This window comes from Chroicocephalus ridibundus, chromosome 1, assembly GCF_963924245.1.
Source record: "Chroicocephalus ridibundus chromosome 1, bChrRid1.1, whole genome shotgun sequence".
NCBI classification, from domain to species: domain Eukaryota; kingdom Metazoa; phylum Chordata; class Aves; order Charadriiformes; family Laridae; genus Chroicocephalus; species Chroicocephalus ridibundus.
This window is the reverse complement of record NC_086284.1, coordinates 100,245,121-100,271,981: the sequence shown is the minus strand read 5'-3', so window position 1 is coordinate 100,271,981 and position 26,861 is coordinate 100,245,121. Positions and strand designations below refer to the sequence as shown.

The window sequence follows — 26,861 nt, the reverse complement described above, 5'->3', positions numbered from 1 at the left end:
GGAATCTAATACTGGAAAAAATGCTGCCCAAAAGATGCTCAAAACTGAGACACATTAACAAATCCACAAAGGAAAAAAAAAATATTCTCCCTAAATATAATTCTGCCAGACAACTTGTCCACAAATCCATTAAAGTAAAACCATATGCACAAAATCCATAACTGAGTTCCAAACATAATGTTGGTTACTATGTATTCTTATGAATCTTTTGTTTTCAAACTTTTTTGATTTGCAGACAACTAAACATTTTCAGAAGAAGCACAGACCATTATAGAAACTCCACATATACATAACGTGAACTTGCTTCTACTACTCACTTCTTGGGCAAGAAAACTCACTTTTCTAGACTAAAATTTTAATAAGACACATGAATTTCTTGGCAATGTGTACTCTTGCCTTCTAATTGTCTACAAACTACAGATCTCTGAATGTTATTTTATCATTAAGAAGAAGGGAACACATTCTCTCATTTAAAGAGTCACAGACAAATCTACTTGCTGACTGTTCACAGTTTTCCCTACATAACTCCTGTGAAGGCATATCTCCAAAGGAAAGATACTTCTCCTCTGAGAAGAGACTAGCATAGCTCCACCAACAACAAAGAGGTTATGAGGATTTGCATTAGCCAAGGGTCAGCTCCCAGACTAGCTTTTGTTTGTTTGTTTGAATATTTTAATTAACTGAAGTGGGTAGACAAAGCCTTCAAAAACGATGCAATCATATGTTTATGCGTTGTAACAAAAGGCCTGATTTTGATCCCGCTCTAATTCTCCACTGGCTGACCCAGTCTGCACACAGTCAGTATAGAAAACAGACGCAAAACCATTATGCTCATTTGCATGTTTTAGCTTAAACAGAAAGCACTGCCTATGGACCAACATCAGTTGCTGAATTGTTACACAGGACACAAGTTTCTCTCTCAAAACGAAGCACAAGTGAATACAAGCAAATGAGAAAGGATGTGATTAGGCAAGCATTCCTCTTTTCTTCCAGCCCCTATACAAAATCCAAATACTGCATCTTTTTCTCTCACAGCTCTTTAATGAGTCAGCATGGTCTGATTAATGATTTCATTATCAGTTTGTTTTTCCTTATACTTATGCAGAAGCTCAACTAATTATGATCTTTGGAAACCTAACTTTTCATCACCAAAATAAATCAAATCAGGGAGGAGAGGAAATAATCCAGTATTTCACTTAATATTGAGAAGAGTTCAGAGATTACACTTCTGGCCAATCTCCTTTGGTTCACAGCTGCTGTGACTCCCTCTGGGACACCCAGGTTTCCTCCCTCCTTATGCCCCTTTGAACCCAATAAAAGACTGTACTTACCGGCCTTAATGTGAACATCCTGACTTCTGATTTTCCCTGAAGGATTTTCAGCTGTGCAATAGTAAGTGTTATCATGGATTAAGTTATTAAAGCTTGAAGGAGGGAAGGGGAAAATTTGGAGAGTGCCATTGGGGTGGACGTGGCGGATCCCTGGGACATCGTAGATCTCCTCGCCCGTTGCTAGGTACCATCTGAGCGTCACAGGGGGGATCCCTGCTGCTGGACAGGGTACCAATGTCCCTGTGGTGCTAGCAAACACTACCTCTTGCAGAGATGCATTGACAAAATATAGACTGGCGTGTAGATCTTCACTGAAAACTGCAAGACAAAAAAAGAGAAAAAGAACAGGCCTTGAAAACCTATGAAATTTCAGCTACGCACAACACAATTCGGCTGTTCCTTGCCACAAAATCAAACGCAATGCCTAGGGAAGGTAATCAAAATGTCTGGATCCTAATGCAGGCTCTAATAAAATGTTTCTCATTGTAGAAGAAAATATCACCAGATTAAACACATTAAGTGCTTTACATCCAAAAGTAAAATGGGAAATCCTTTTTCTTTGTAGTGTAAACTGAAATACATCTGATCCCTTTTGCATTTGCTGATGCAGCAGTCTTTATAGGGCCAGCAAAAATCCAGCAGTAATCTGCTTCCAGGAAATTTCTAGCAACTAAATTTCTGCCTGGAACACAGGCAGTTTCTGTTAGCATTTAGAAATTTATTTTTGCAGTCTTTCCATGGTCAGATGACTTACAAAGGAATAAAAAGAACTGAGCAAACAATGAAAAAAATCCCCATAATTCCTTAATAAAAAAAATGTATCTATACTTAATACAGATACAACTTAATAAATACATTATACAGTTTGGTCAGGTCTTTCTAACAAAGACCTATAAACCTAAGTACAAAGCATGCTTAGAGTAGTCTTGGGTCTGTCACACATGTGACTATAGTCACCCTTCCAACCTTAAACTGCAGAGTCTGTAACACTGGAAAAAGTCAGCATTAGTTAAAACACAAGATGAGCCCTCATTCTTCTGAACACTTCTGCCAAGGGCTATTCTAGCTATTACCCAGACGGCTTGAAGGCTGCTCAACATTTCATCCAAAATGCCTTCCTAACCCTCTCTGTCTGAAAGCATATCAGCATAAGGTATGATTGTTGTTTTCCAATAAACAGTAGGAGATGTCACCAATACCATCACGCTGCTGTACATTTGCATATACTGCTTACTTGTAAAAAAACTCGCCAATTGTGCTTCACACAAACACAGAAACTTGCATATTTCACTATAGCTTGAATGTAGTAGATTCTGACATGGTTTTCTAAAGCAAGTCTGGTAAGGAGTAAGTTTTTGAAAAGCTGACCATAGTGCATCAGGCCTAAGAGAGCATTGATGAGACAGATTTCCAGGTTAGCCTTCATTTGCATAAGATGGATGCTATTGTCCTGCAGAAATAATTTGCAATCCCGACACTAAGTCATAAAGTGCCTTGTCTACCTCTGCCACTTAGTCTTATTGTAGCTTGGAGCAAAAAATGGACTATGTTTTTTTTTTCTTCTCTCTTTTGATATCTTGAGGAGATACAAGGTGGGAAGATATTCTCTTCTAAATATCGTCTTGGTATTGACCACTAGGAGAGACCACCTCAAAAGAGAGTGGAACTGTCTCTGGGAATCCCTAGAAAGAAAAAAGCAAGAGAGGCCGTCTTAAAGCAACAGGGAAAGATGTCTGGCATGCAGGAGGCAGCCCGATAAATGGGCATTGCAGAGCTGGGTGAAAGGCACTTGGAGATTCAGAAAGAAAAAATTTCAAGTACTGGAGCTGATGAGTCCCTGCATATAGATGAGACAGGTGTTAGTACAGAATAAAGTCCCTTGCAAGAAACAAATTCTTCCTAGTTGGCGCAGACCTAGGAGAAACTTGGCTATCTAGAAAGCAAAAATAGGCATAATAGGACTTAGCACAGGAATAAGTAGGACTGAATAGGATGGTGCCACTTTTACATAATCACATTTCTAATTATAGTCGTACTTTGAAGCAGAGAACAGTATTGTTGGTAACATAATAGAGAACTAAAAAGAAAAAAAAATGGCATTGCTCATCTGCTGTACAAGCTATTCTCTACAAATACAAGTGAAACAATCAACGGGGCATTTTAATTTCCATTGGCCAACAAGACATTCACATAGAAGTAATAGATACAGTTCACATTTGCCAACTTTTATTATGCTTCCTAACAGACATTCATGTAAAAACGGTAGATTTACTGGCTGAGAATAAAGAGGTGAATACCAAATTGCAAATGCCATAAAAATAGAGAACACCAGGAACTACGTTTGACGCTTCCATAGAATCTAACTTTCTAATCAAAATGCAGCACAGCTGAACCAGAGGCTCGTACTAGCAGCACATAACAATGAATTTTTCCAGCTGCTTTGTATCCCCTGTAGAAGCTTTCGCTACTTTTGACAAACTTTCCATCCATCAGCCTATACAATAGTGCTTCATTTTAAAACAGCATCTGGTACACATTCATCTTAATGGCAGACACAAACACACTAAGATCCCTGGAAAATAATTGCAGTGCTATAATACACACACTTATGCACAATGCTGACAATCCAGATGCGTTTTGTGGTGGAAAACAATGTGTGAGCTACTTGGATACATTCAACAACAAAAATGAGATTTCAGAATCTTTTATTAAAAAGACATTTCTCTTCTACGTTCCATAGGAAGAAAGTGATTAGCTGAATAACAGAACAAGTAATATATCAAAACCTAATTGAAACTGAGACAAGTCAAAGATGATATGTAATTATATGTTACTTAATGGTAAAATATCATCCAACTAAACATCATATTTTACAGTAAGCAGAAGTAAGCTCAGACTAAAAGTTGCAAGGGAGAGCAGTAGGGAAAGTTGGTGAAAGTTATAGATATAAAATAGTGAAGAGAAATATCTGAAGAATAAAAAAAAAAAAAAAAAAGGGTATGAATGGCAGGGGGGGAGAGGGTAAGAAATCAGACAGGCTCTATCAACTGCCTAAACGCTATGGTGAAAACAAGGCTTTTGAAGTATTTTGTCTCCAGAATGATAGCTAAAATTGTGAGGGCCCCAGCACACAGTCACAGGCCTGCCCCCACAGCCTGCTCCGCAGGAATGGACATCTACAACGCCTCTAAGGCAGAACTGAGATGGCTTCCAGTTGAGTCTGAGCACGCTTGGCCTGGACAGAGACGACACAAGCATTTTCAAAAAGACTACATCAGTTAGCAGTCCAAGGCAAGGAAAGTCAAAAGATTCCTCCCGGAAAAGGTTTATTTATCACTGAAACTGGTAATAGTCGAGGGAAACAGGAGGAAGCCTGCACCTCAGCAGCACTCAGTGGACAACCCAACTGAAATGACAGGGTGATAAACAGCCTGCACCTGCAAGCACTTCAGGGCAACGAGGCAAAGACCTATGCCCTTAACTGTGTGGTTAAAGGAGCACGTGAACATTTTATCAGATCAATAGACACAGGACAAGAGACACTTCTTGAATCTCAGGTTAAATAGGTACCATTATCTTACTCATACAACAAGAACGGGAAGGAAGGAAGGATACATTTTTTGCAAGTGTAGTCAAAATTCCTTAGACTCAACCTACTTGAAGCAATAAGGAGAACTGACAAAGTATAATAGCCACGGAAATTCCTCCTGCTTTTCAGGGGAGAGAGCGCTGCCACGTCGTGCCTAGCAAAGTGCTGAATATGTCATCCAGATACAAAATTTCTTTTAGCACTTGAGAAATCTCCTGTCAAGTAAACTGTCTTATCTCACGATAAGCTGGTCGGCAGGACTGCAAGTCGATCACATTCAGAAACAGAAAGCGAGAAAGAGCACTGTACAGTTGGTTTGGGTAGATGTAACCAGACTGGACAGAGACAGGTATAAAGATCTAGGCTGGGCTTTGCATTTGCTAGACAGGTACCTATTAGCATAGCTAAGACTGGACTTGCTTTTTTGGTTTGTACAGAGGTGACCTTTACTCTCTTCTGGGATGTCACTCCTTCCTCCAGGTCTCCAGGGTGCTGCAGCTCCTACATATATGCATGCTGTGCGCTTCAGGGTATTCTATAACAGTCTTGCAAACAATACTTCTGATATTTCTGCCTAAAATGGTGTCATTTGTCAAGGCTTTATTGTATATTACACAAGACAAAACAGGCTGAAACTGATGCTTCACAATCCTCCTTTTTAATGGACAGAAGGACGTGTCACTAAGTCGTAAGAGAGAGGATGCTACATTTAAACTACCATACTGTATCTGTATCAGGCTTGGGCTTGCTCATTGTAGGATCTTGTGTCCTGGATGGATCAGCACCAGGTGCAACAAAGAGAAGAAACAAGACATGCAAAAACAAACCATGAAACTCTCTGTCCAAGGGAGATCCTCCTCTTCCCTTCCTCCTCTGTTCTCTACGTCCCCCTTCAGACTGCTTCACCTTTAAGAACCTTTACTACAATGACGCCAAAAGTGAAAATTTTCGTGGAGTTTGTATGTAACATAAGCAAAATTTATACCTGTTCAACTCGGTGCCAGAATGCAATGCAGAGGCTTGGTGTTGTGCATTTCCTTTTCATCACATTCTCTTTCATGTTTTAGTAAGTTTAAATAACACGCTTGTGACTTTTGAAGCTAGCTTTTTGTGCCTCACATTCTTCCAAAGCCCTCTTTCCATATTCTGCAACTGACCACTTAAAGCCCCAGTTTTCTCTTCAGTTCTTGAAAGAACTGAAATATCTTTGGGCAACAGACAACTCAACATATTCAAAAATATTAATAAAATGCCTCTGAACAATTAATTCGTACTTATATTTAAATCACCTTCCATGTCCTTTTCAAAGGCTAAATACTATTCCTGTAATGCTTATGTAAGGGGAAAGTTTGGTCCTAAATAAATCACAGTTTCAAAACAAAGGAATAATTATTTCTCATCCCTTTGATTAATCAAATCCAGCATGAAATATTTGTATAGTTAAAATAAAAGATTTGAATAAAAGTGAAAATCCAGAGCAAACATATCACTGAGATTATTTAGATAAAATAAAAATCAAAGTAGAAAAGATAAATTACGTAATTAAGCAGTTAACTGCTCTCCTGCACTACATCAGGTTTATAGCAACAGCCTTAACTGTCTTATAACGGAATGTCAGGTCTACCACGGCCCTGGACATCATTATTTCCTCTCCTTTTCTCCTCCGTGATGTTGTGATTGATGAACCGGGCAATCATCAAGTATTTTCTTTATATTTAATAGATCATAGAAGGTGCCACCTTAAAATTTAAGAATTTCTCACTGTTAAATAACAGCATTGTAAACCCAAGAACTCAAGAAGCAAACCCAAGGAGCGTAAAAAAAAAAACCCAAAACCACCAAAATATACATAAAAAAAAAAAGGACAGTATAGAATAAAGTCTAAACTTTGCCTCTGTCAGAAACGAGTGATTTAAGCACATCCCTTTTTCAGACAGCTCCTTCCTGGTGCTGACTCTTGCAGTCTGTGCTTGGAACAGTAGATTCTTGGGACCACTTTGTACCATGATGTGACAACACACTCCAGCAAAAGCTGACAGTTGGGAAAACTTGCTGAAGGCATCCTCTCAACCACATAAAGCAGGTGCAAAGCACAGTCCCCTGAGCAACTAAGTGACTAGGAACACAGGTAGTCTCATCAACGCATCAAGCACCAATCAAAGTTCAAGAAAAACATCAACAGCCTGTGCACCTTCTGGAGAATGCCTTTTCCTGAGAGACCCCAGACGTTATGCCTCCTGTACAGCTAGTATACAAACACTGACAAACACAGCCTAAAGGCAGTTCAGACCCCACTTTGGTGGAGCAAGTCACTCACTTCACTTGGTCCTTCATCTCCACCAGCTGGAGAGAGATTAGAAAAACTTTCCATCTTTCTTGAAGACCTCAGTTAACTGGAGAAGGCTAGCACAGCTGCCCTGATGTTTTTAGCTTCTGTGTGGATGTTTGTTATCTACAGTTACAGGTCCCTCTACTGTGAGTCCAGTCTGTCTGGCACATGCATTAGCCTAAAAGCATCACATCCAGTCCTCACGCTAGCACTTCCACAATACATCTCCAGGTTTCAGAAAATTTAAACCCAAAACTTTTTTTGTGGTTTTGGTGGGAGAGGTGGCACATAAAAAGCAATAGTAGAATCTTTGTCAGAGACATGGACAATAGGATTAAGTGCACCCTCAACAAGCTTGCCAACAACACCAAGCTGTGCGGTGCAGTCAGCACACTGGAGGGAAGGGATGCCATCCAGAGAGACCTGGATAGGCTTCAGAGGTGGGCTCATGCAAACCACATGAAGTTCAACCAGGCCAAGTGCAAGGTCTGCATCTGGGTCACGGCAATCCCAAGCACAAATACAGGTTGGGTGGAGAATGGCTTGAGAGCAGCCCTGAGGAGAAGGACTTGAGGGTGCCAGTGGACAAAAAAACTCAACATGAGCTGGCAATGCACGCTTGCAGCCCAGAAAGCCAACAGTATCCTGGGCTGCATCAAAAGCAGCATGGCCAGCAGGTCGAGGGAGACGATTCTGCCCCTCTGCTCTGCTCTGGTGAGACCCCACCTGGAGTACTGTGTGCAGCTCTGGAGTCCTCAGCACAAGAAGGACATGGGCCTGTTGGAGTGAGTCCAGAGGAGGGCCGCAAAGATGACCCGAGGGCTGGAGCACCTCTCCTATGAAGTCAGGGTGAGTGGGGGCTGTTCAGCCTGGAGAAGAGAAGGCTCCAAGGAGACCTTATAGTGACCTTCCAGTACCTAAAGGGGGCCTACATGAGAGACGAGGAGAGACCCTTTACCAGGGAGTGGAGCGATAGGACGAGGGGTAATGGTTTTAAACTGAAGGAGGGGAGATTTAGATTTGATATTAGGAAGAAATTCTTTAGTGTGGGGGTGGGGGGACACTGGAACAGGTTGCCCAGGGAAGTTTTGGATGCCCCATCTCTGGAGGTGTCCAAGGCCAGGCTGGACGGGGCTTTGAGCAGCCTGGTCTAGTGGGAGGTGTCCCTGCCCATGCCAGGGGGTTGGAACTAGATCATCTTTAAGGTGCCTTCTATCTAACCCAAACCATTCTATGATTTTTAAAAGAATTCCTCAGGATCCCACATCTCATGAGAGATCTGGTATCAGTGAGACAGCTCCTGGCCTGCAATCAGAGTAGGAAGTAGGCAGGAAAATGCCTTCTTGACCATAATCTTTAAAAACTTTCAGCTATTAGGTAGAGTTTGTCCTTCCTTTGAATGCCTTTGCATATCGTTTTATTTAAAGCTAAGAAAAAAGTATGCACGTTTACAGGAGAATATTCCACTCGGCATTATTAACATATGCGTTTGCTTTTTAGATGTTGAATTTCTCTATGAGATGTTGGGACTCAAATATAACTAAATAATTGACAAATTTAAATAACAGAATTTAACACCCATTTTCTATATGGTCAGTGAAAAATACTGAAAACCTCATTACCAAAGGAAAATAAAATATTGATTATTCACTATAAGGTAAAAGACAAATTTTTTTTACGATAATTTAATGGAATTAATATAAAAAGCAATCAGAAGACCCTAAATCATTTGTAAGAAAATGGCTGAAGACATCTAAACAATAAATTACGTTTAAGGAAACTGAATTAACAGGATCATACTACAGGTTAATTACCCTGTCGACATCCAAACAATATAGTATGCTACAATAATCTTTTTTGCATAAATACACACAGAGAACTGATAAATGAAACATTTCAAAATGCATTGCTGTGCCTTTCAAACCAGCAGCAGAAGCATTACAAATAAAATCAGAAATATGCAGATTACTCAGTGTAGAACACAGCCAGAGAAAGACAGTTGGGGTGAGTGGTAGGGTGCAATGTTAGCAAGCTATGTCACTATTTAGGATGAATTTTACTTGCCCTCCACCCCCCCAAGATTCCATAATGTATCACCATGACTGAAATTTCAAAATAAAAAAAAAAAAAAAAAAAAAGGCTAGATAGGCCTTTACCCCTTTCCTCCAGTAAGTCTCCCCTTGCCAAATTGGAAAAAAAAAAAAAAAGATCCTTTTTTAAAAGAAGAAAAAATTCGTTAGACACCTACAAACAATAATGTTGTTATCACAACGCAATTATCAAGTAACAGGCTATGCAAAGTGACCTAGGGAAATTACTTCAGCTATTGTGAAAAGATCAGAGCGATGAGGCATTACAATAATCCATCTGTGACCACGTCTCCCTCTAGGGGTTTTATCTAATGACTAACATATAAGGTTGATAAATACTATAAATTTTATTAGAGTAAGAGTAAAACGAACGCCCTTTTACAATTTTGGCTTTGATTCTGACTCCAGACTGGAGTTTCTTATGCCCCTCTAAATCAATCAGAATTGAATATTCCTCAGTATTTGAGGGGAGGGAGGGTAAAACACAAGTCATACAAGGAATACGTTTCAGGAGGAGGCAAGATAGGTATCTTCAAGAACACAGAAGAGCAAAACAGCACTGGATCAAGATGCTCTGACCAGACTCCAAAGTAAGTCTTACTAAAAGGAACTAAAAGAACGAAGAAAAGAACACTACAGAAAAATGATGAGAGAATGCCAAAATCAACACAAAATAGCTTTAATACAGAAAACGAAATTAATTGAACAAACTGATTTGATATTACAAATATAATTAACGAAGAGTATATTAAACTACTACACTAGTAAAAATAAATACGAAAGCACCAATTAAACACCACCACCCACAACAGTTTTACGTCAAGTCCATAATGGAGTCAAGGGGAAAAAAATAGTTTGCTATCAACCAGTTTGATCTCCTTGATCAATGGTACTTTTTTGTAAAATGCTGAGAAAAGCAGAAAAAAAGCCCAATTTTTTGTCTGCAGTGGTCATCTCCTACAAAAAGGAAGATAACTCTGCACTGGTCAGATCACAGGTGTTCACGATAAAAATAGTCAGAAAAATCTTCTTTTTTTTTTCCCCCAGAAAAATATATCTTCCAGCAGCAAATGCTGAAACATCCATTGCCCTGATAAAACAAATTTTTTGATACTTCTTACAGAGGTCTCTTAAACAGTGAGCAAGGAAAAGTACGAAGAACCTTTTTCACCGGTTTTTAATTAGAAAATGCTAACTTGTCCAAATATGAGCTTTGCATAGGTGAGCTGCTCATCATCCTTGAAACCTGCTGGCCTTGAAGTGAGCCCCGGCACCTGCAGGGGCCTCAGCCAGTGCAGAGACCACTCAGAGTGGAACTTTGAAACCTGAAATCTTTGAAACCAGGGAAGTGGTTGAGTCACCGTCCCTGGAGAAATTTAAAAGGCATGTAGATGCAGTGCTGAGAGACACAGTTTAGTGGTAACTTGGCAGTGCTAGGTTAACAATTCTATGTTTCTGTCTCTGAATCTGACCAAAACGCTCCTTGATTTCTCTTTGTGGTGGCTATCAGAGGCCCTGATGAAGCCAGATGACCAAAGTGAATCCCAATTGCTCCTTGCCAGGCATTCCTCCCAGACTTGACATCCAGGTGTAGTGGCAGAGGGTGGCCCAGGAGAGAGGCAATACGGAAGATGGCGTCCAGAAATAAGGAGATGAGGGGCAGCTGCAGGCAGAGGCCTCCTCTCTGCCCCTGGACCTGCTCCTCCTTCCACCTTCTGAGGGGAGTGCATAAGGGAACGAGAAATATAGCAATATAGCTGGGATGGAGAGCCTGGAGGAATTCTGGGACAGGCCCGTTATCAATTATTTATGTCTTCCTCATATAAAGAAAGCCTCTGAGGGAATCAGGAGTGTTAATTCGCAAAATGTAACATTTCAAAATTGTCCTGTACAAAGCAATTGAGTTATTCACTAACTTCACTCTTAACAGATGCCTACTTCGAGTGGTTATCCCAGAGACCTGGCTTAACATAAAATAAATATTTGAAGTAAAAAGCATTTCTTGGATGTTTGACTTTTTGATGTCAAAGCAGTCTTGTAAATTGTTGATTGCTACTGCAGTACAAAATAATGGGAGAAAAAAATTGAAAAGAAGAGTATAGTCTAGAGCAAGTATGGATGAGCTGCTTAGTTCTTGCACTGTTAAACTAGATGATTGTGTAATCCACAGTATGTAATTTCCCAGTGCAGAACTGCTTCCTATGTAGTGCATTGTGATGGTAGCCAGTATTTTAGGGCTAAACAATATAAAATTACAATGTGTCCACCAAAAGGAACAAAAAAAATAAATTACGCTTTTTCAAATTGCTACTCTGATTCAATGTGCCAGTGCTCAACCTTTTATTCCAAAGGGGTATTCTTTTGAATCAGTTTCAAAATCAGAACCACTAATGAGGATAATTAAGTATGCAATTGTTTTTGCCTACAAAAATGATTGCTACAGATAAAAGCACGCAGTGTTACATTGTCATTCTCACAGGACGGAAACTTCCATTTAATCAAAGGAGGCTTCCACAATTAAAAGAAAAGGTCCTCAGGTGAAACCATAAAAAGAAGCAGAACTCACAAACGAGTTGCATCTCTAGAAGGGGAAGAAGCATGGGTTTTGGCAGAGTGCACTATAGAGACCTGAGTGCACAGACAAATGCTGAGCAGCAAGCACAACAGATGCAACTGATGGAAGCCTTTAATCTGCTAAAAAGAAATAATCTGTTTGTAATTTAAACACTTACTTTTAATTGTATGTTCAATAATGGAATGAAGGAAAGGGTAGGTATTCATGTGGGATAGGCATTCCAGTTTAGGCTACAAACTACCAGAGTAAGATGTGTAGGTAAGGTCCTACTCCCTTATTTAAGACAATAGAGAAAAAATGAAAAACAAGACAAATAAATAATTGCCAACTTGGGGGCAAAAAATCTTTGCTTCTTGAAGCAAGAGCCGCTGCGTAACCTCAACTCCACTCACTCTTATCACAAAGAATGCATTGCAAGAACACCAGAAGCAACCTGACAGAAATGAGAGAAGAGCCTTGGATTTATTTTTTCCTCACAAAAATATTTTATGAGCAAGAGAAATAAAGATAATTAGTTGTGTCACAGAGTTCTGAAAAAAATTAATTAATCAACAGTTGTATAACTTTTCTTTTGACTGATTTACAAAATTATCACTTTTTCCATAAACAGAGTCATTACTTACAAGGATTCATTGGCTGAGTTCTAACAGCTTTCAGTCTGGGGCTTCTCTGCAAATGCTGCAGCTGACCTAACGCTTTCTTATAGTGTCCTACTGGCCACCTACATCGTGTCCTAATAGGACAACAGAGTTTTACAACTGAACAACAACAAAGGCTAGCATATTTCTCATCGTATCTGTGCAGGAAAGAGTCAAAACTTAAAAAAAGATCTCTTCCACACAAAGATGAAAGTAGAACAGATCAAAAATTTCAGTGGAAATAATTAAGTGGCAAAATGCTTCACAAAATTATATGAGGGTATATTGTAGACCAGAACAGTCAGCTAGATTATGAGTCCCATAGTCCGGTCACTTCTCTGTCATCTTTCCCACATCCCAGATGAATGCTGTAATACTCACGCAAACCAGACCCTGCAAGATCTTTCATCTGGATGCAGAAAACAGACAGGACACCCTTCTGGGATGGGTTCTTATTCTCTGATTTTTCATGTGGGTGACCTCCACTTGTGATGAGTGAGTGAGCCCTACTACTAGAGTCAGTCTCCCTCCAGACCAAGCAAGCCTTCCAATCACCAAGCTACAGGAAACTAGAAAAGGAAAAAAAACGAAAGTGTCGAAAGATTTGTAAACCCTGACCTCTCAGTTCTGTTATTACACATCACAGTTATTACTGAGTATCCTCAAAAGCGGCCCACAAAAGCTAAGTCAGCAAATTCCTCTCACGCCCTCAGGAAGCCTTCAGAAGCTCTCTGTAGTAACAATTACAAGTTCAGCAGGTTCCTGCATCTACAACCTGGAAGAAATCATTGTTATCATAGCTAAAAGTTGACTCTGTTAAAAGTTTCTGTAAATCCAAAACAGGGTTGAACACGTACCACAGAAAACTCTATCCCAAAGCTATGAGAGGAGAGAAAGGAGATGGAAACCAGAGGGAAAGATCTGGATGATGCCCAGCTGTGTCCCACTCCTCCTCCATTCTTAGCCACTTGAAGAGAAAAGTATGTTCTCCTTGGATGGACTTAACATTGGGAGAAACAATATTGCCCCAAAAGAAATGTAAGAATGGACGTCTGGGGTTTGTCTGAGCCCACGCAGCTTCTACCCAGACACCATCAGTGTCTGATGCAGTATGAGCCAGGGCACTGGCTCATCCAGTAAGTACAAGCATGAGAATCTGAAATACATGCTGACAGGCATCAGCGTACGAAGCACAGCATTTTACTGTAAGAAGTCACGCAGAAATATTACTAAATAACTTGGTGTTAAAAGAAAATGCAGAAAGAATGAAGTCAAAGCTTTGGTGGTACACTAGTTCCAACATAGACACTGTTTTTCACACTTATTAGTCCCTGCTAAAGGAAAATGCAAAATCTGCCCACCAGGGTCATAGAGATAAGCAGAGCAACCTCTACAGCGCTGCCTGAAAAACAGAGTTCCAGACACTACTAGAGACTAGTAGTACTGAACTCTACTGCATTTCTTAATTAGGAAATGTTGAACAAAACCTGCAGTCTAAATGGTCCCAACTCACCACCACTAGCACATCAAGGACAAAACGTAATATTAGTGTGGTGCATCATTTGCATCACAGATCATATAATATTGTGGTATAAGAGCATTTCCATTCAGGAAGCACAAGTTTACTGCCCCCCACCGCCCTCCTCCGTGATTCTTTCATCTCAAGCTTAACTGCAAGTGATTTAACCAAGAAAGAGTCCTTATTCCACAAGTCTGCAGAAGCAGAACCTATCAGGGCACCTGAAAATGCAGGAATAGAAAAAATTCCCAAGTCATAGGCAAGACAATACATACGCTTGCAAATGACTCTGAAGGGAGCAAACCCCTGGGCTCTAGAAACGGCTCTGCGGAGCAAACCCTTGCCTGGATTAGAAACCCCTTGAAGGGCACAGCCGCTTGGCATTTGGAGTTCCTGGTCTGCTGCAGGTTTTCAAATCACTGTAGAACATGCAGCGCATCTTAAGCATTTTGCTGCACTAATGCTACTTCGCAACTGTGCTAGATTTTTCCACCCATGGGGACAAGTTCTCCATTTGACGGTATTCTTTCTGACAGTTTGCCTGTCGTATTAGACGATGCTGGCTTGGGCTGAGTCACAGCAACAGCCCAACTGCAGAACAAGAGCAGCCCTTGCACCATACACAGCACCAGCAGAGGAACATGGAGTGCAGAGGGCACAGCTGCCTGTCTTGCTCAAGGGACGGCTCTCAAGCAATGCAGAGTTCAAAAAAAGGAGAGGGAGGAAGAAGAGGGGGGAAAAAACCCACGAAAAAATACATAACAATTACTTCCGGTCAGCACAACCAGCCAGTACCAGTAGATCTGAGCAGATAATCTCACTTCTGCAAAGCAAACAGAAGTTGCACATAATACTGCCTATTTTAATAATCAAATTGCTGATTTGCAATAGGTTCCTGAAATTATTTGGCCCTAATAAGCATCAAAATAAAACCGGTACTTATGTAGGCACTAAGTAGCTCAAATACTGCAACGCAACAAGGCATAATGAAGAAAAGAAGCATCATCAGCATCTGGTTATTGCTCACATTTTTTCCTAAACTGCTTCTGAGATCACCATGATGCACTAATTTTTGTTTAGATCTCACTAAATGGAAAGAAACCAACATGTACTGTCATGGCTACTGCTACAGAAGATTAGAGCTATAAAATAGAAGATTAGAGCTATGACAAATTACTGCAACCTTAGTAACAAAAACACCAAAAAGAAAACTAAATTTTCACTCTACCTATCACTTGAAGACAGGAGAAAAAGAAGACAGAAAAAAAAAAAGAAAAAAAAAGAGATAAAGAAAGAAAAAGGCAGATCTGAAACAAGCTTTCAGGATTTAATTTTTTTACCTATGAAAACCTAACAATCTAACAAACTATGAATTATGGAATGCTCAGGACTTGAAGAACTGCAGTCTAGTACTCTTTGTCATGAGTTTACTACATAATTCATACAACATAGCATACACAGAAAATACTAGTATTTCAAAATACACACAATCCATTACATTTTTTTTACTCAATAAGAGGTAAAATATCAGGAAGTTGGGTTTTGCTGGAGGAAGAAAGGTTTTAAGAATTTTAAATATATCTAAAATAAATGAAAATGACAACATCTCTCGATTTTTATATAGCATGTAAAATGGAGAGATACTATCAACATAAAAATAAGTTCTCTAAGAGAATTTTAACTTTCTGAATGATCCCAGGATAACATTCAGAGTTTGGAAATGGCAAGTTTAGCATACTAATCAGTTGAGGAGTAGAAATATATATGAAAATGGTATAAGGATGGCTAAAGAACGAGCATAACACACATTTACATGTTAGATACTCTTGATAAAATACAGGACTAGTAAGCCTTGAAGGCCTCTTTGTTTACCTGAAAAATAAGCATATGAAATACTGAGTTGTGACTTGGAAATTCCTGCGTTCTGTTTTAGTCCCCCCATCAGGCTTCCTGTATCACCTCAAGGCAATCACGAGTCTCAAAGCCCAACAATAGCAAAACCCAGCTTTCTTTGAACTTCAGTGAAATCTGAGCATTTAAATACCAGTGACAATTTTGTGCTTTCCTGTGTTTTGCAGTGATTTAAAATATAAATAATAGCATATCACTTCCTCACTCAAGAGCAATGAGAAAATGAAGTCCTTGCAATTTCTTTGCTGCACATCTCTTCAGTTTTATTACATCATTAGATAAATACGCACCATAGGTGAACTTATAAATATCTACCAATCCACTATGTAATGTCATCATCTTTACATGGTAGACTTGGCCTTTCATACGTATTTCCCTTCTCCACTAAAACTGTTGGTCTACAGAAGCTTTTGGACAAGTGTATTCAAAGGTACAGTAAGTAGCATCAATGACCTACAGTGAGGGACTGACCCAAGTGAAATACTGTTTAAAACTTACACCGCTAAAGTAACAGCAACATGTATCTCTCACTGCATTGTTGTAAGCTCAGTCTAAACAAATCTGTTCCCTTCCAGCTTCCCTAGCAGAATACTTTGCAAAGATCATGCCTTAAGAATAGCTGCCCAGACTCATTTATTTTGTTATCACCTTTGGCAGTAGGATGACAATGTTCTACATAAATCTTAGTGAAAGGAAAAATAATTCTTAAGTCTTAGTTTCTTTAAAAAAAAAAAATCAATACTACTTTTTGCATAAGAGTAGAATAGGATGTTATACCAAATGTCCATATACCCATCATCTGTGCTCCAACAGTGGCTGATAAAGGATGTTTACGGAAGAATCTGTCACAATCCTTTCCTAGTGGTGAGAGCTAATTTAAAGTTCAATATTACACAACTAACTCGAATTAATTTTTCTGTTTGCAGTGTTCTGCACTCATTCACATGCCATTTTATTCCTTATTATTGCATGATCTTTCTATTTCCAGCAAGTGCTGGTTGGGCTATCTTGAATACTGTTCTATCAGAAGACTTTAATTTTTATAACCTTTTTCAGTTCATTTATGCATATGTTGAACAACCCAAAAACCACCACAGATCCCTGACAGTGTTTTCTCTCCAGCATGAAAATCAATTATTTGTTTCCTATTTCTTTTCTAGCCTATCATTAATCTACATGAAGACCCCTCTTACCCCATGGCATCTTTCTTTCATACTATTTGACATGACACTTTGGTGAACTCTTCTTAAAGATCTAGTTATGTTATACTGACTACATTCTCCTTGCCCAGCTGCTTTGATTCCCTAAAAAAAAAAAAAAAAAAAAAAAAAAAAAAGTAATAATTTGCAAGTCATGGCTTTCCTTCGCTAAGGTCATGTCAGACTTCTTTCCCCAGTACAGTGCATTTACCTGTGTGTTCTAAAAACTTTGTTCTTTCTTAAGACCTGTTAGCCTATAGTTGTCTATCTTAGTCCTTTAAAACAACAAAACCCCTGACATTAAGCACCCAAAGAAAAATAGCAACTCTAAGTCAATATAAGCAAAAGGTTACAGCAGTCACCATTTCTCCGGGTAATTACGTATCTATTTTTATTCATAACTCCTGAAGGAATGTCATCCATGGCTGGTGATTCATTGGCATTCAACGGATTAGTTCCTTCTAGAATTTCTTCCACTTGCAATAGCCCCTGAGACACAAGGTGTGCAGAACGATTGGGTTTTCTAGGTAAGCTGTGCAGCAAAATCTAGCACACTTATCCCAGCAAGTTTAGGTCTTCAGAACCACCAGTGACAATGGATCATGCAACTCATGTTCACTAGGTCTGACGTCCCTAGTTTTGGATCTTCTGTACACTACATCTGGGACCACAGAGCAAACACAGGTTGAGCCCCAACCTTAAAGCATCTCTGTTGGTGAAAGTATCGTAACTGAGAAAGTCAAGGAGAAGATCAGTCCAGAGAATTCATGTGGCTTTACCTCCCTAAATACATCCTTTGCTCCTTTATGAGGTTCACCTGATCTTTAAAGGATAAGGTGAGCTACTTTTCAAGATCTGTTTTGATCTTCTTCTCTGTGAACAGATATTTCACTTGGCAAGATTTAATAACTTTTTTCTTGCATGTTGAGACACAAGACCCATGGAGAAGGATACTTCTGATGCCCCTCCTGCTTAACCACATTCAGGTAGGGTGTACAGGAAAGAATACATCTAATGTTTGTCCCTTTTAGAAGTCTTAAAAATTATTTTAAATTCATTTTCCTTCATCAGTGCTTTAGGGACTGAGTTGCTTTGTCCCAGATGCCCATTTCCAAATACTTGGGTTGTTTGGGAATTGTTTAAGGGTCAATATTTTTCACCTTGCTTTATCACCATTTGTACAAGATTGATGGATTGAACACGGATGTTCTTCAAGATTTCGGCCCTGGAAGACAAGTTCTCACAAATCACATGTTCTTCCACACTGGTCAACTCCCCCTATCTTTAAGTTTCAAATTGTTTCCTTGCCCTGTTTTGATTTGTATCATGCCTCAACTTACCTTTAGAGATTTCCCTTTCCTCCCACAAATCTTACTGCTTTCCTCTCAACACCTTTTTTTTTTTTTTTCCCCAGTTATTGAGGCTGGGCAGGTGACACAAGAGCCTGCAAGACAAGGCGAAGTATAGAGGTCCTACTTGTTCAGCCTTTTGTTAAAACAGTCTACTTCCAACAAGTCTTTCCCTATTGTTTCCTGTGTTGCTGGTATTTCTTATCACATTACAGCTGCAGCTCCTACATCCGATGCCAGACCAGGGCAAAAGCAGAGAGGAAGCACATTTCCTGGAAGCTCACAACCACAGCATGTACCTTTCACCCATCAGCTTCATGGGCAACATTCAAATTGGCTCAACCAAGCTAACCCTAACAAGCTGCAAATACACCTTTTCATTCATCAGTCACATTAAATCATAATATTTAAAGCTTAATAAAATGACTGTATGTGGCAAAATAGCTTCTCCCACACACACTCCTGCTCCTAATCAGTGCTAATTAAATATCTGCATCATATAAACTGACAGCAATGTAGATTCTGAAGCAGAGTTTAAAGTGTAAATAATGATGAGATAAAAGAGATCTTTTGAGCAAAATCAAAGTATCAGGTAGTCATTATGTGTAATCACTATCACAATTTAATGACATTTTGCGCTGGAACAGGAATTAGAACAGGAATTAAAGTGCCTAACATATTACTTTTTTCTTTTTTTTTTATTTTTAACAGTATGTTTGTCCCAACTGGTTATCAGCCTTTGCTTGTATCTTCAGCAGGTCAGTCTTGTGTAAGCACAGTATCCAAGCCAACTCCAATGGCAATGGACATGAGATGTGGGGAGGCAATGCCATGTTTTGGCAAAGATTCTAATATTTATCCTTTTAAACTTGCTGTATCTGTAAGTAACAAGGTTAAAACTGGAAAGCCACAATAGGAGTCTGCTATCCCATCGCACAAACAAATCCACAGCTAATATATATGGGTAAGCACAAGCAGATGTGACAGAGTAATACACAAACCCTAATTAAAGGGGAGGCAGATGAAGGAACAGTAAGACTCCTTTGCTCCCATAGACTTGATAAGCAGCAAATCATGACAGAGTAGAAGAAAGCAAGGAGAAATTCTATCTGCTTTTAGACTTTCTGTATATTTGTAAATGCTTTTATTTTATGACTAACCAGTTCAAAGGATAATTAAAATAGGAAATCCATTTTGTCCATCATCACAACCTTAGCAGGCAGCAGCTTTGCAACCACGAATAAGTTCATTCACTTGAATAGGTTTCTTGATAGCAAGTATTTCTATGCCTAGCATTTCCCAGGGAATCAAGTCCTGAAAGTGGTGTTACTAATATTTCAATACAGCATTGAGAAAGCAGCATGAGAAGAACAAAGTGAAGAAAAGAGAAGGCCAGGAAAACTCAATGATAAAAAATACTGACTTCCAAGCTGTGATTTCACCCAAAACTTTACACGAAGGGGACAGAACACGAAGGACATGTTAATCAGAAAACACCTTATGTCATCTTTAGAAATATCAGACTGTATAGCAGCATCAGTTAGTTCAGAGCATGGACTAATACCACAGGTATCCCTAGGGCCTGTTTGCGTGTCCTTCTACAGAGCTCCTGATGTACGAGAGCACGTGAGTCAGTCACCTCAATTTTGAGAGTCAATCCAAAGAAGTTTTTTTTCCATCTCTCCCTTTCTTCATCCAGATTTTTCAGAAATTTCCCTTTTCCTGCGTATCTCTAAGTGGAGGGAGTGGGAGAATCTTTTTCTCCCACCAAAAGGCATGCTTCCTGAAACAGACAGACAATATCTCTATTCCGCCATTCTGGGAATGGTAATGCGAATAGCAGGAAGGGATCTGGCATTATTGGTATGATCACCTTAAGCCATTTTCTTGCATGAACTGAACACACAGATAAGATAAGCTGATGAGTAAAGGAAGGAAGAAATCGTGATATTCTCCCTTAGCGACAGAGTCGTTGAGGAAAGGGTTAAAAAAAAAATAGAACAAAGTGCAAATACTTAAATTTTCTCATCAAAAAGTCTGGAACTTTTCACTTTGCTGTATCACCTGCAAAGGCATACACTCCAAACACCTGTTATATTAAAACAGGTAAATTAATGGCCAAATGTACAATACTTGGTAACATAAGGATTATTTTGCTAGATGAAACTAATGGCCCACCTGCACTGCTGCATGGCTGGAGATGACAGTGCAAGAAGCCACAGGCGCATAATCATCACTCCCCCACAAAGGCCTTTAACCCTGTTTTCCTCTCTGCAGTTAAACCACAGAAGAATTGATAGCTTATATTTCCTCCATAATTTTTTTGCATTAGCCACAACAACTCGGGGTATTCTGGCTACCGGTAGAGCATTTCACTTTGTCTGGTTGTTCTAAGGTTCCCAGCTTTAAAAATAAAAATAATTTAAAAAAAAAGGCACCCAACCAAACCACCCCATCCCATACCCTATATGCTTCACATCCAGACTTGTCCAATTAAAACTATTCTAAATTAAACAATGACAGCTAAATTTTTGGGCACTATAGCATATAAACAGCTAGTTTAACAATCTTTTCAGCAAAATTCTGAACATTTTTGGTTTGGTTTATTATGCCATAGTGAAACTGAACCCCTCGCTTCAGCCTGTACCTATTTTTAACGGCCTGATTTTACTCTCCCATTGATCTGTTGTCATGTTTAATCAAGATGACAAAAAAATAGTAGCAAGTAGGGTAAGCTTCAAGTACTGCACATTTAATTACATGAAGGACTCAGTGGAGAGGAAGGGGATAAATTGACCTTTGTATCAGTTTTCACGAGCTTAGGTGTCCTTTTTGGCCTCCCAGAACGTTAACCCTGAAAGCAGGGAAATAAAGTGATTCTATGTTTGAAATAAACAAAAGGCCACATTGGAGAACTGTCTTACTTCTGCATATGATTTTCTTCAGAATATTATTATCCAATAAAAAAATAGAATAAAAATTTACAGGTGACTGCAGAAAGGTAGAACAAGAACAGCAATGACAAGGGGGTATTTTTAGGTTTTTCTTGCCAGTGATTCACCAGCACAGCACCTCATCATCCTGAACAAGACTCAAATGCACACAAATACATGAACTATTTTTCACATTGTGTAAAACAACAACACAACAGTAGGATGTATCGTACCATGTAGATATACTGCATATAGAAACCTGATGTTTCCATTGTTCAACGCATATAACTGTTTCAACAGAGATTTTAAAGGGGTCTTAAATTCTGTATTTCTTACCCTTAAGAAGCTTGGAAATAACTTTTCTTCCAGATTCCAGCCCCTGGGATCTTTATTCTGTGTGTATATATCTCACTAACAAAGAAATGCGATTGATCTGATGGGAAAAAGGCAAGCAAATCATGCTACACAGATCACAAGCACCACACCAAACTGAGTATTTTAACTGAATGCTGTTGTTAAAAGTGTAATTAGTTTCTCTCTTCTTAAAATGCACAAATAAAACATCAGATGGCAACTAGAACTACTTTGGGGATGGTATGTGAGCTCCAGTTTTCAGTTTGCAGCAACCTATGCTCAGATGATGTCGCAAGTCTCTTCATCTGAAATGTTAAACTTGGAGAACAGATCTTAGATGTAAGAAACTAAAAATGATCAGAAAAACAAATAGCCCGAATTTCCCAGTGAGACCTGTACAAGCAGGAAAAGCTAAGCTAACTATATTTTGTTGACATGTGAGTACAGTTTTACAGTATGCAATAATAATCATTGGTATTGTTTATATAGCTGAAATTTAGTTTTCTCCTGATAGCAAGCACAGGTAACATAACAGAAAGCAAGGGTACACCTAAACAGCTCATGTGGATTTCAGAATATTAATAAAACAGAAGATTTAGCAACAACATTCTGCCAACCCTCTGTAAATGCTAGAATTTTATACAGACTTTCTGCAAAGCATATGCGTGTTACCTTTCAATAGAATGGTAGCATGAGTCATTAACCATGTAAAGGACAAGAATGATGTTAAAACTGGGGACAAAATAAAAGGCAAATATATATATAAAAAAAAAAATCTTAATTTCAGCTGGTTTTCTGTAGACTTCAATATTAAAGGAAACATCTTTGCAGAACTTTTTTTTTTTTTTTTAATCACAGCACAGTATTTATTACAATTGCAACTGTATCTTTTAATTGCATGAGGAGGGCACCCCTTGGAGGATGAAGACCTACTCAGACAGCATAACTTTCTTCAGTAGACACCAGAAAGTTTCTTCACAATAAGTAGTCCGAGAGCAGCCATCTAAGTGGAAAAAATATACTCAAAAGCAACACTTTCTAATTTGGATTAGAGGCATATACACCTGTGCAAATAAATGGGGGGTTTAGAGCTAAGTAAAAGCTCCAAATAACTTCAGTCTTCAGCAGGAAAGCATGGATTTTGATCAGCAATGAAACAGTTAAGAACTACGTTTCCCTATTTATCCTGCAGGCATGCCTTGCACTGCTCTCAGGACACCAACCATATGTATGAAGGACTCCCCGGCTCCTGCAGGAAAACCCTTGGGGGTCAGGAGCTGCACGTTGTTATCAACATAGCAACAGCCCACCAGAGAGGCATGTGTGTCCTATGTGTGAAGATGGGTACTTCATACCAGACAAACTTACATCTGGGGGGAAAGTTTCCTATACAAGCTGAGTATGAGGGAACTTCTCATCTCAAATTTGAAGACTAGAGATCTCCATCAAACAAATGCAAAGCATAATTTGATTAATTAAAAGAAAAAAAGGTATCATTCAGTATTTATACAGTCTCATTTCTTCTTGCTATGTATTCCCACACCCTTTGGAATAGACATGCTATTTTAGCTTTTGATAGCATCCACCAGCAGGCCTTCCTTCTGTGGTCAACCTCTGTTTAGTCTCCTTTGCTTGCAGTACTGTCCCTTCTTTGTCCACACCTCGTATTTCTCTACTTGTATCCTAGTTGATGATCCTGAGCAAGAAGTTTTGGTTTTGTTTGTTTTCCTTCCTTTCCTGGCAACACCAGTAGACTGCTTGGGGTTCCTGAGCAGAGGAGAACAGGCAGGAACTATCGTACACAGCACATTAAATATGGCCAGTGATCCTATCATCCAGCGGCACTACATTCTCTGAGAGCTACCAGAAGGAGACCCAGTCCCCAGAAGAACAGTTTTGACTCCACCTTCATTTCTCCACTATCCCCTCAAGCTGCGCTAACCTACCAGCAGTAAGGAGACGACGAAGACCTGTGTGATCAGACAGCAGATACCAGGGCCGTCTATTTCCCAGGCAAGCTTCAGCCAGTTGCCCAGAACAACAGGGACAACGAATGCATGGTGTTAAGCGGGACAGAGTTGTGCTCTATTTTGCAGCAAGACCGACCAGCACTGGTTTACCCAGTAGTGCCAGCTTGCCTGCCTTCCTCCTGTAGCCTTATGGGGCTCACAACAGAGGCAGGTGAGCCCCATACCCATCGCATACCCACCTCTGCTTGGTCATCATAGCTCCGTCCCACCCGTGCCGGCAGAGCAGACTGCTGTGGGGCCCAATATAGATAAAGAGCACAGGCCACCACAGGTGCCCATGAGAAGATAGGGAGGTCACCCAGGTTGGGGACCCTAAGCCACTTAAAGACATCCGAGAGACACTGTGATGCAAAATTTTGGTGCCTGAAGAAGTAGGACTTATCACACTTGAGTTTTGCCCACACTGCCGAGGAACCTCGGTGTTCCTCTATGGACCATGCTGCGAAGTTGTAACAAACACTGGTAGCTGAAAACTAGGAAAGGGCACTCCATAGATGAAAATTGAAAGTGTCCGCACATACACAAACAGCTGGTAGGTAAAGAGGGGGAAATCAAGGATCTTCAGCACACTTTATGTTTCTGGCTTCTGAAGGCCCAGTAAACATCAGCCTAATGCAAATGTAGCCTTGCCTCTTCAATGCATTCAAGACTAAAGCCTCAGAAGCTCAGATTCCTTTGTGATTTTGCAACGTAGAGTTAACATAAACTAACATTTTTCACACAAAAGAATAGTTACTTTGAAGAAATGCCTAATGCTTTTAAGACAGACATACTATTTTTAAAAAAAATGCTTTTACAAATAGATCATTCTTAAAGGATGTGTATTGTCTACACGGAACACACACTTTAACTTATACATAGCTGGCACTTAAATGCCTTGTTATTGTTGACTTCCCTTTCTGAGTACACACAAACACACGCTTTTTCCTGGTCTTAGTATCTCACTGGATACGACTTCCTCAGTCCTATTTGGCATAATGAGGAGAAAATGCTTTGAAATCAAATGAGGGGAAGAAAATAATAAGGCTACACACATTATGCTTTTACTAACTTTAACGGCAATTAGGCAAAGAAATGATCTGCCTAGGGAGGGAATTGAGGGACTGTCAGTAGACGTGTTAAGAATATGATCAATACAATACGTGAGGGACCAACACAAGATGGTGAGGGTGTGTGTGTGGGGGGGGGACGCTGGGCACAGAAAAAAAGAGGAGGAAAAAAAACCCACCAACATATTTCTTGCTCCAATTAAAGGACAGATCAAATGACCCCAGAGGTGGAGAACAGAACCTAGGCCCTGAACCTAAAAATATAAAGCAGCAATTTTATCTAGCTACAGGAAAAAAAAGCAAATAAAAAGCCCAAAAAAAGTAACTTTTTTTTTTAAAAAACACTGAAGCTCACCTGGTGTTAAAGGCAGAAGGCAGCAGCTATTTTTGTGTTTCTAAACCCCCTTAATGCATTTTCTAGTGGTTCATCTTCTGGCAGTATGCTTTTCGTGCACTGTACTTCAAGTGACTCCACTTAAATAATAAGGTCTTTCAGCTGACCTTGTAAAAGTTTTCCCTTAGAAATGCACAGATAGAAATGAACTTTAAAGGTCAGCCTTCTAGGGGAGGAAAAAAAAACAGGTTTCCAAGCTGCAGCTTATATGTGCAGGTAAGGGGTGACTGCGTTGCTTGCAAATGAGAACTATAAAATGGAAGCAGCCTGATTTTCATTTTAGTTAAGGAAACCTAAACTAAAAGTCCTAGTAGACTCCTTATCCCTTTGCCACAAACAGACTTTACTAGATAAATAGTCCAGTGGAAGTGCACTTTTCAGGCAAATTAGTCATTTCAGATTCACATGCAGAGCTGTTGTACACTTAATGAGAGGACAGCAAATGCACCTGCCCTCTTAAGACCTGCATCCTGTCCTACACAGCGTCACTCAAGGAGTTGTCTACAGCAATGCCTATGACAAACATTTCGATGGCCAAAAGGGATCATTTTCCACCGACCAGTGCTAGCGATACACAGTACAAAAAAGGGGTTTGCAGAGCAAATACATAGCTTTTCTCCTACTGGCCACAGACTGCACAAGGGAGAGGTACAGGTGCCTTTCGGTGTCTCACAGCACAGCTGGCAGTGGGATCACCACTGGCGCAGGGAGTGCCAATGCCCCGGCTGGGGAGATGGAGGACCACCATGGCCTTTCCACACCTTCCCCATCCAGCACCACATCCGTCCTCCTCTCAAATGTCATTGGCCCAATTGAGGAGAAAAATAATTAGTTTCACTCTACTTCCTGCTAATTACAGAGTGTATAATCCGCCAAACGATGTACACGCTCGTGTTGGCTGTGGCCTGCTGCCTCCCCCTGCTATCACAGGCATACTCACTCTGAGGCAGGCAGGGAATGGCTTACCAGTGACAGCTGGCAAACCAGCCTCTGGGAATAAAACATTTTAGCACTTCATAAATTTCTAACAAGGTTTCAAATTGCTTCAGTTTCCCTCCTCTCAGCTCTGTCAGCCTAGCAAAGGAGTTGGGGGGGGGGGGAGGGAAGGAGGTGAACGCTAATTAAATCTGCAGCAGAAAAGTACAACTGGTAAGATAGTTCATTATTTTTAATAAGCAGCAATTAGACCACAACTCCAAGGCAAGTTGGACTCTGTCTGCAATCCATTGGCAGCATGGGAACACCAAAATATATTCTTCTGCCTCAAATTTTTAATATAGGAACAAGTAAAGCACTTTAAAGTGCAGGTGCATGACATGTTTAAACTTAATGGAAGGTGACACGCAACACACTAAAAACTTGAAGGGAACATGCAGCATAGTTGGCATTAATGTTAAGGTTTCATATCACTATTCAGATAACAAATGGTTTCCAAATTCCTCTGTGAAGTGCCATCAGGATAAAAAGCTGTATTATCATTATTATTATTGATTAGACAACATACTACATTACACTGAATCTGACATCCTGTCCATAGGAATATGGCTAGAATAAAAATAATAGGATGCAAA

The 26,861-nt window shown here is 39.7% G+C and overlaps 1 protein-coding gene across 3 annotated transcripts in view; it reads right to left on the bottom strand.

Annotated features, from left to right (window-relative positions):
* DSCAM (DS cell adhesion molecule) overlaps positions 1-26,861 on the bottom strand; it is a 461,329-nt gene that overhangs the window by 389,427 nt on the left and 45,041 nt on the right. For all 3 annotated transcript variants that reach the window (XM_063345282.1, XM_063345273.1, XM_063345266.1), the window contains exon 2: positions 1,332-1,649. In XM_063345282.1, coding sequence (XP_063201352.1) covers positions 1,332-1,649 — 318 coding nt within the window. The remainder of the gene's footprint in view (positions 1-1,331; positions 1,650-26,861) is intronic.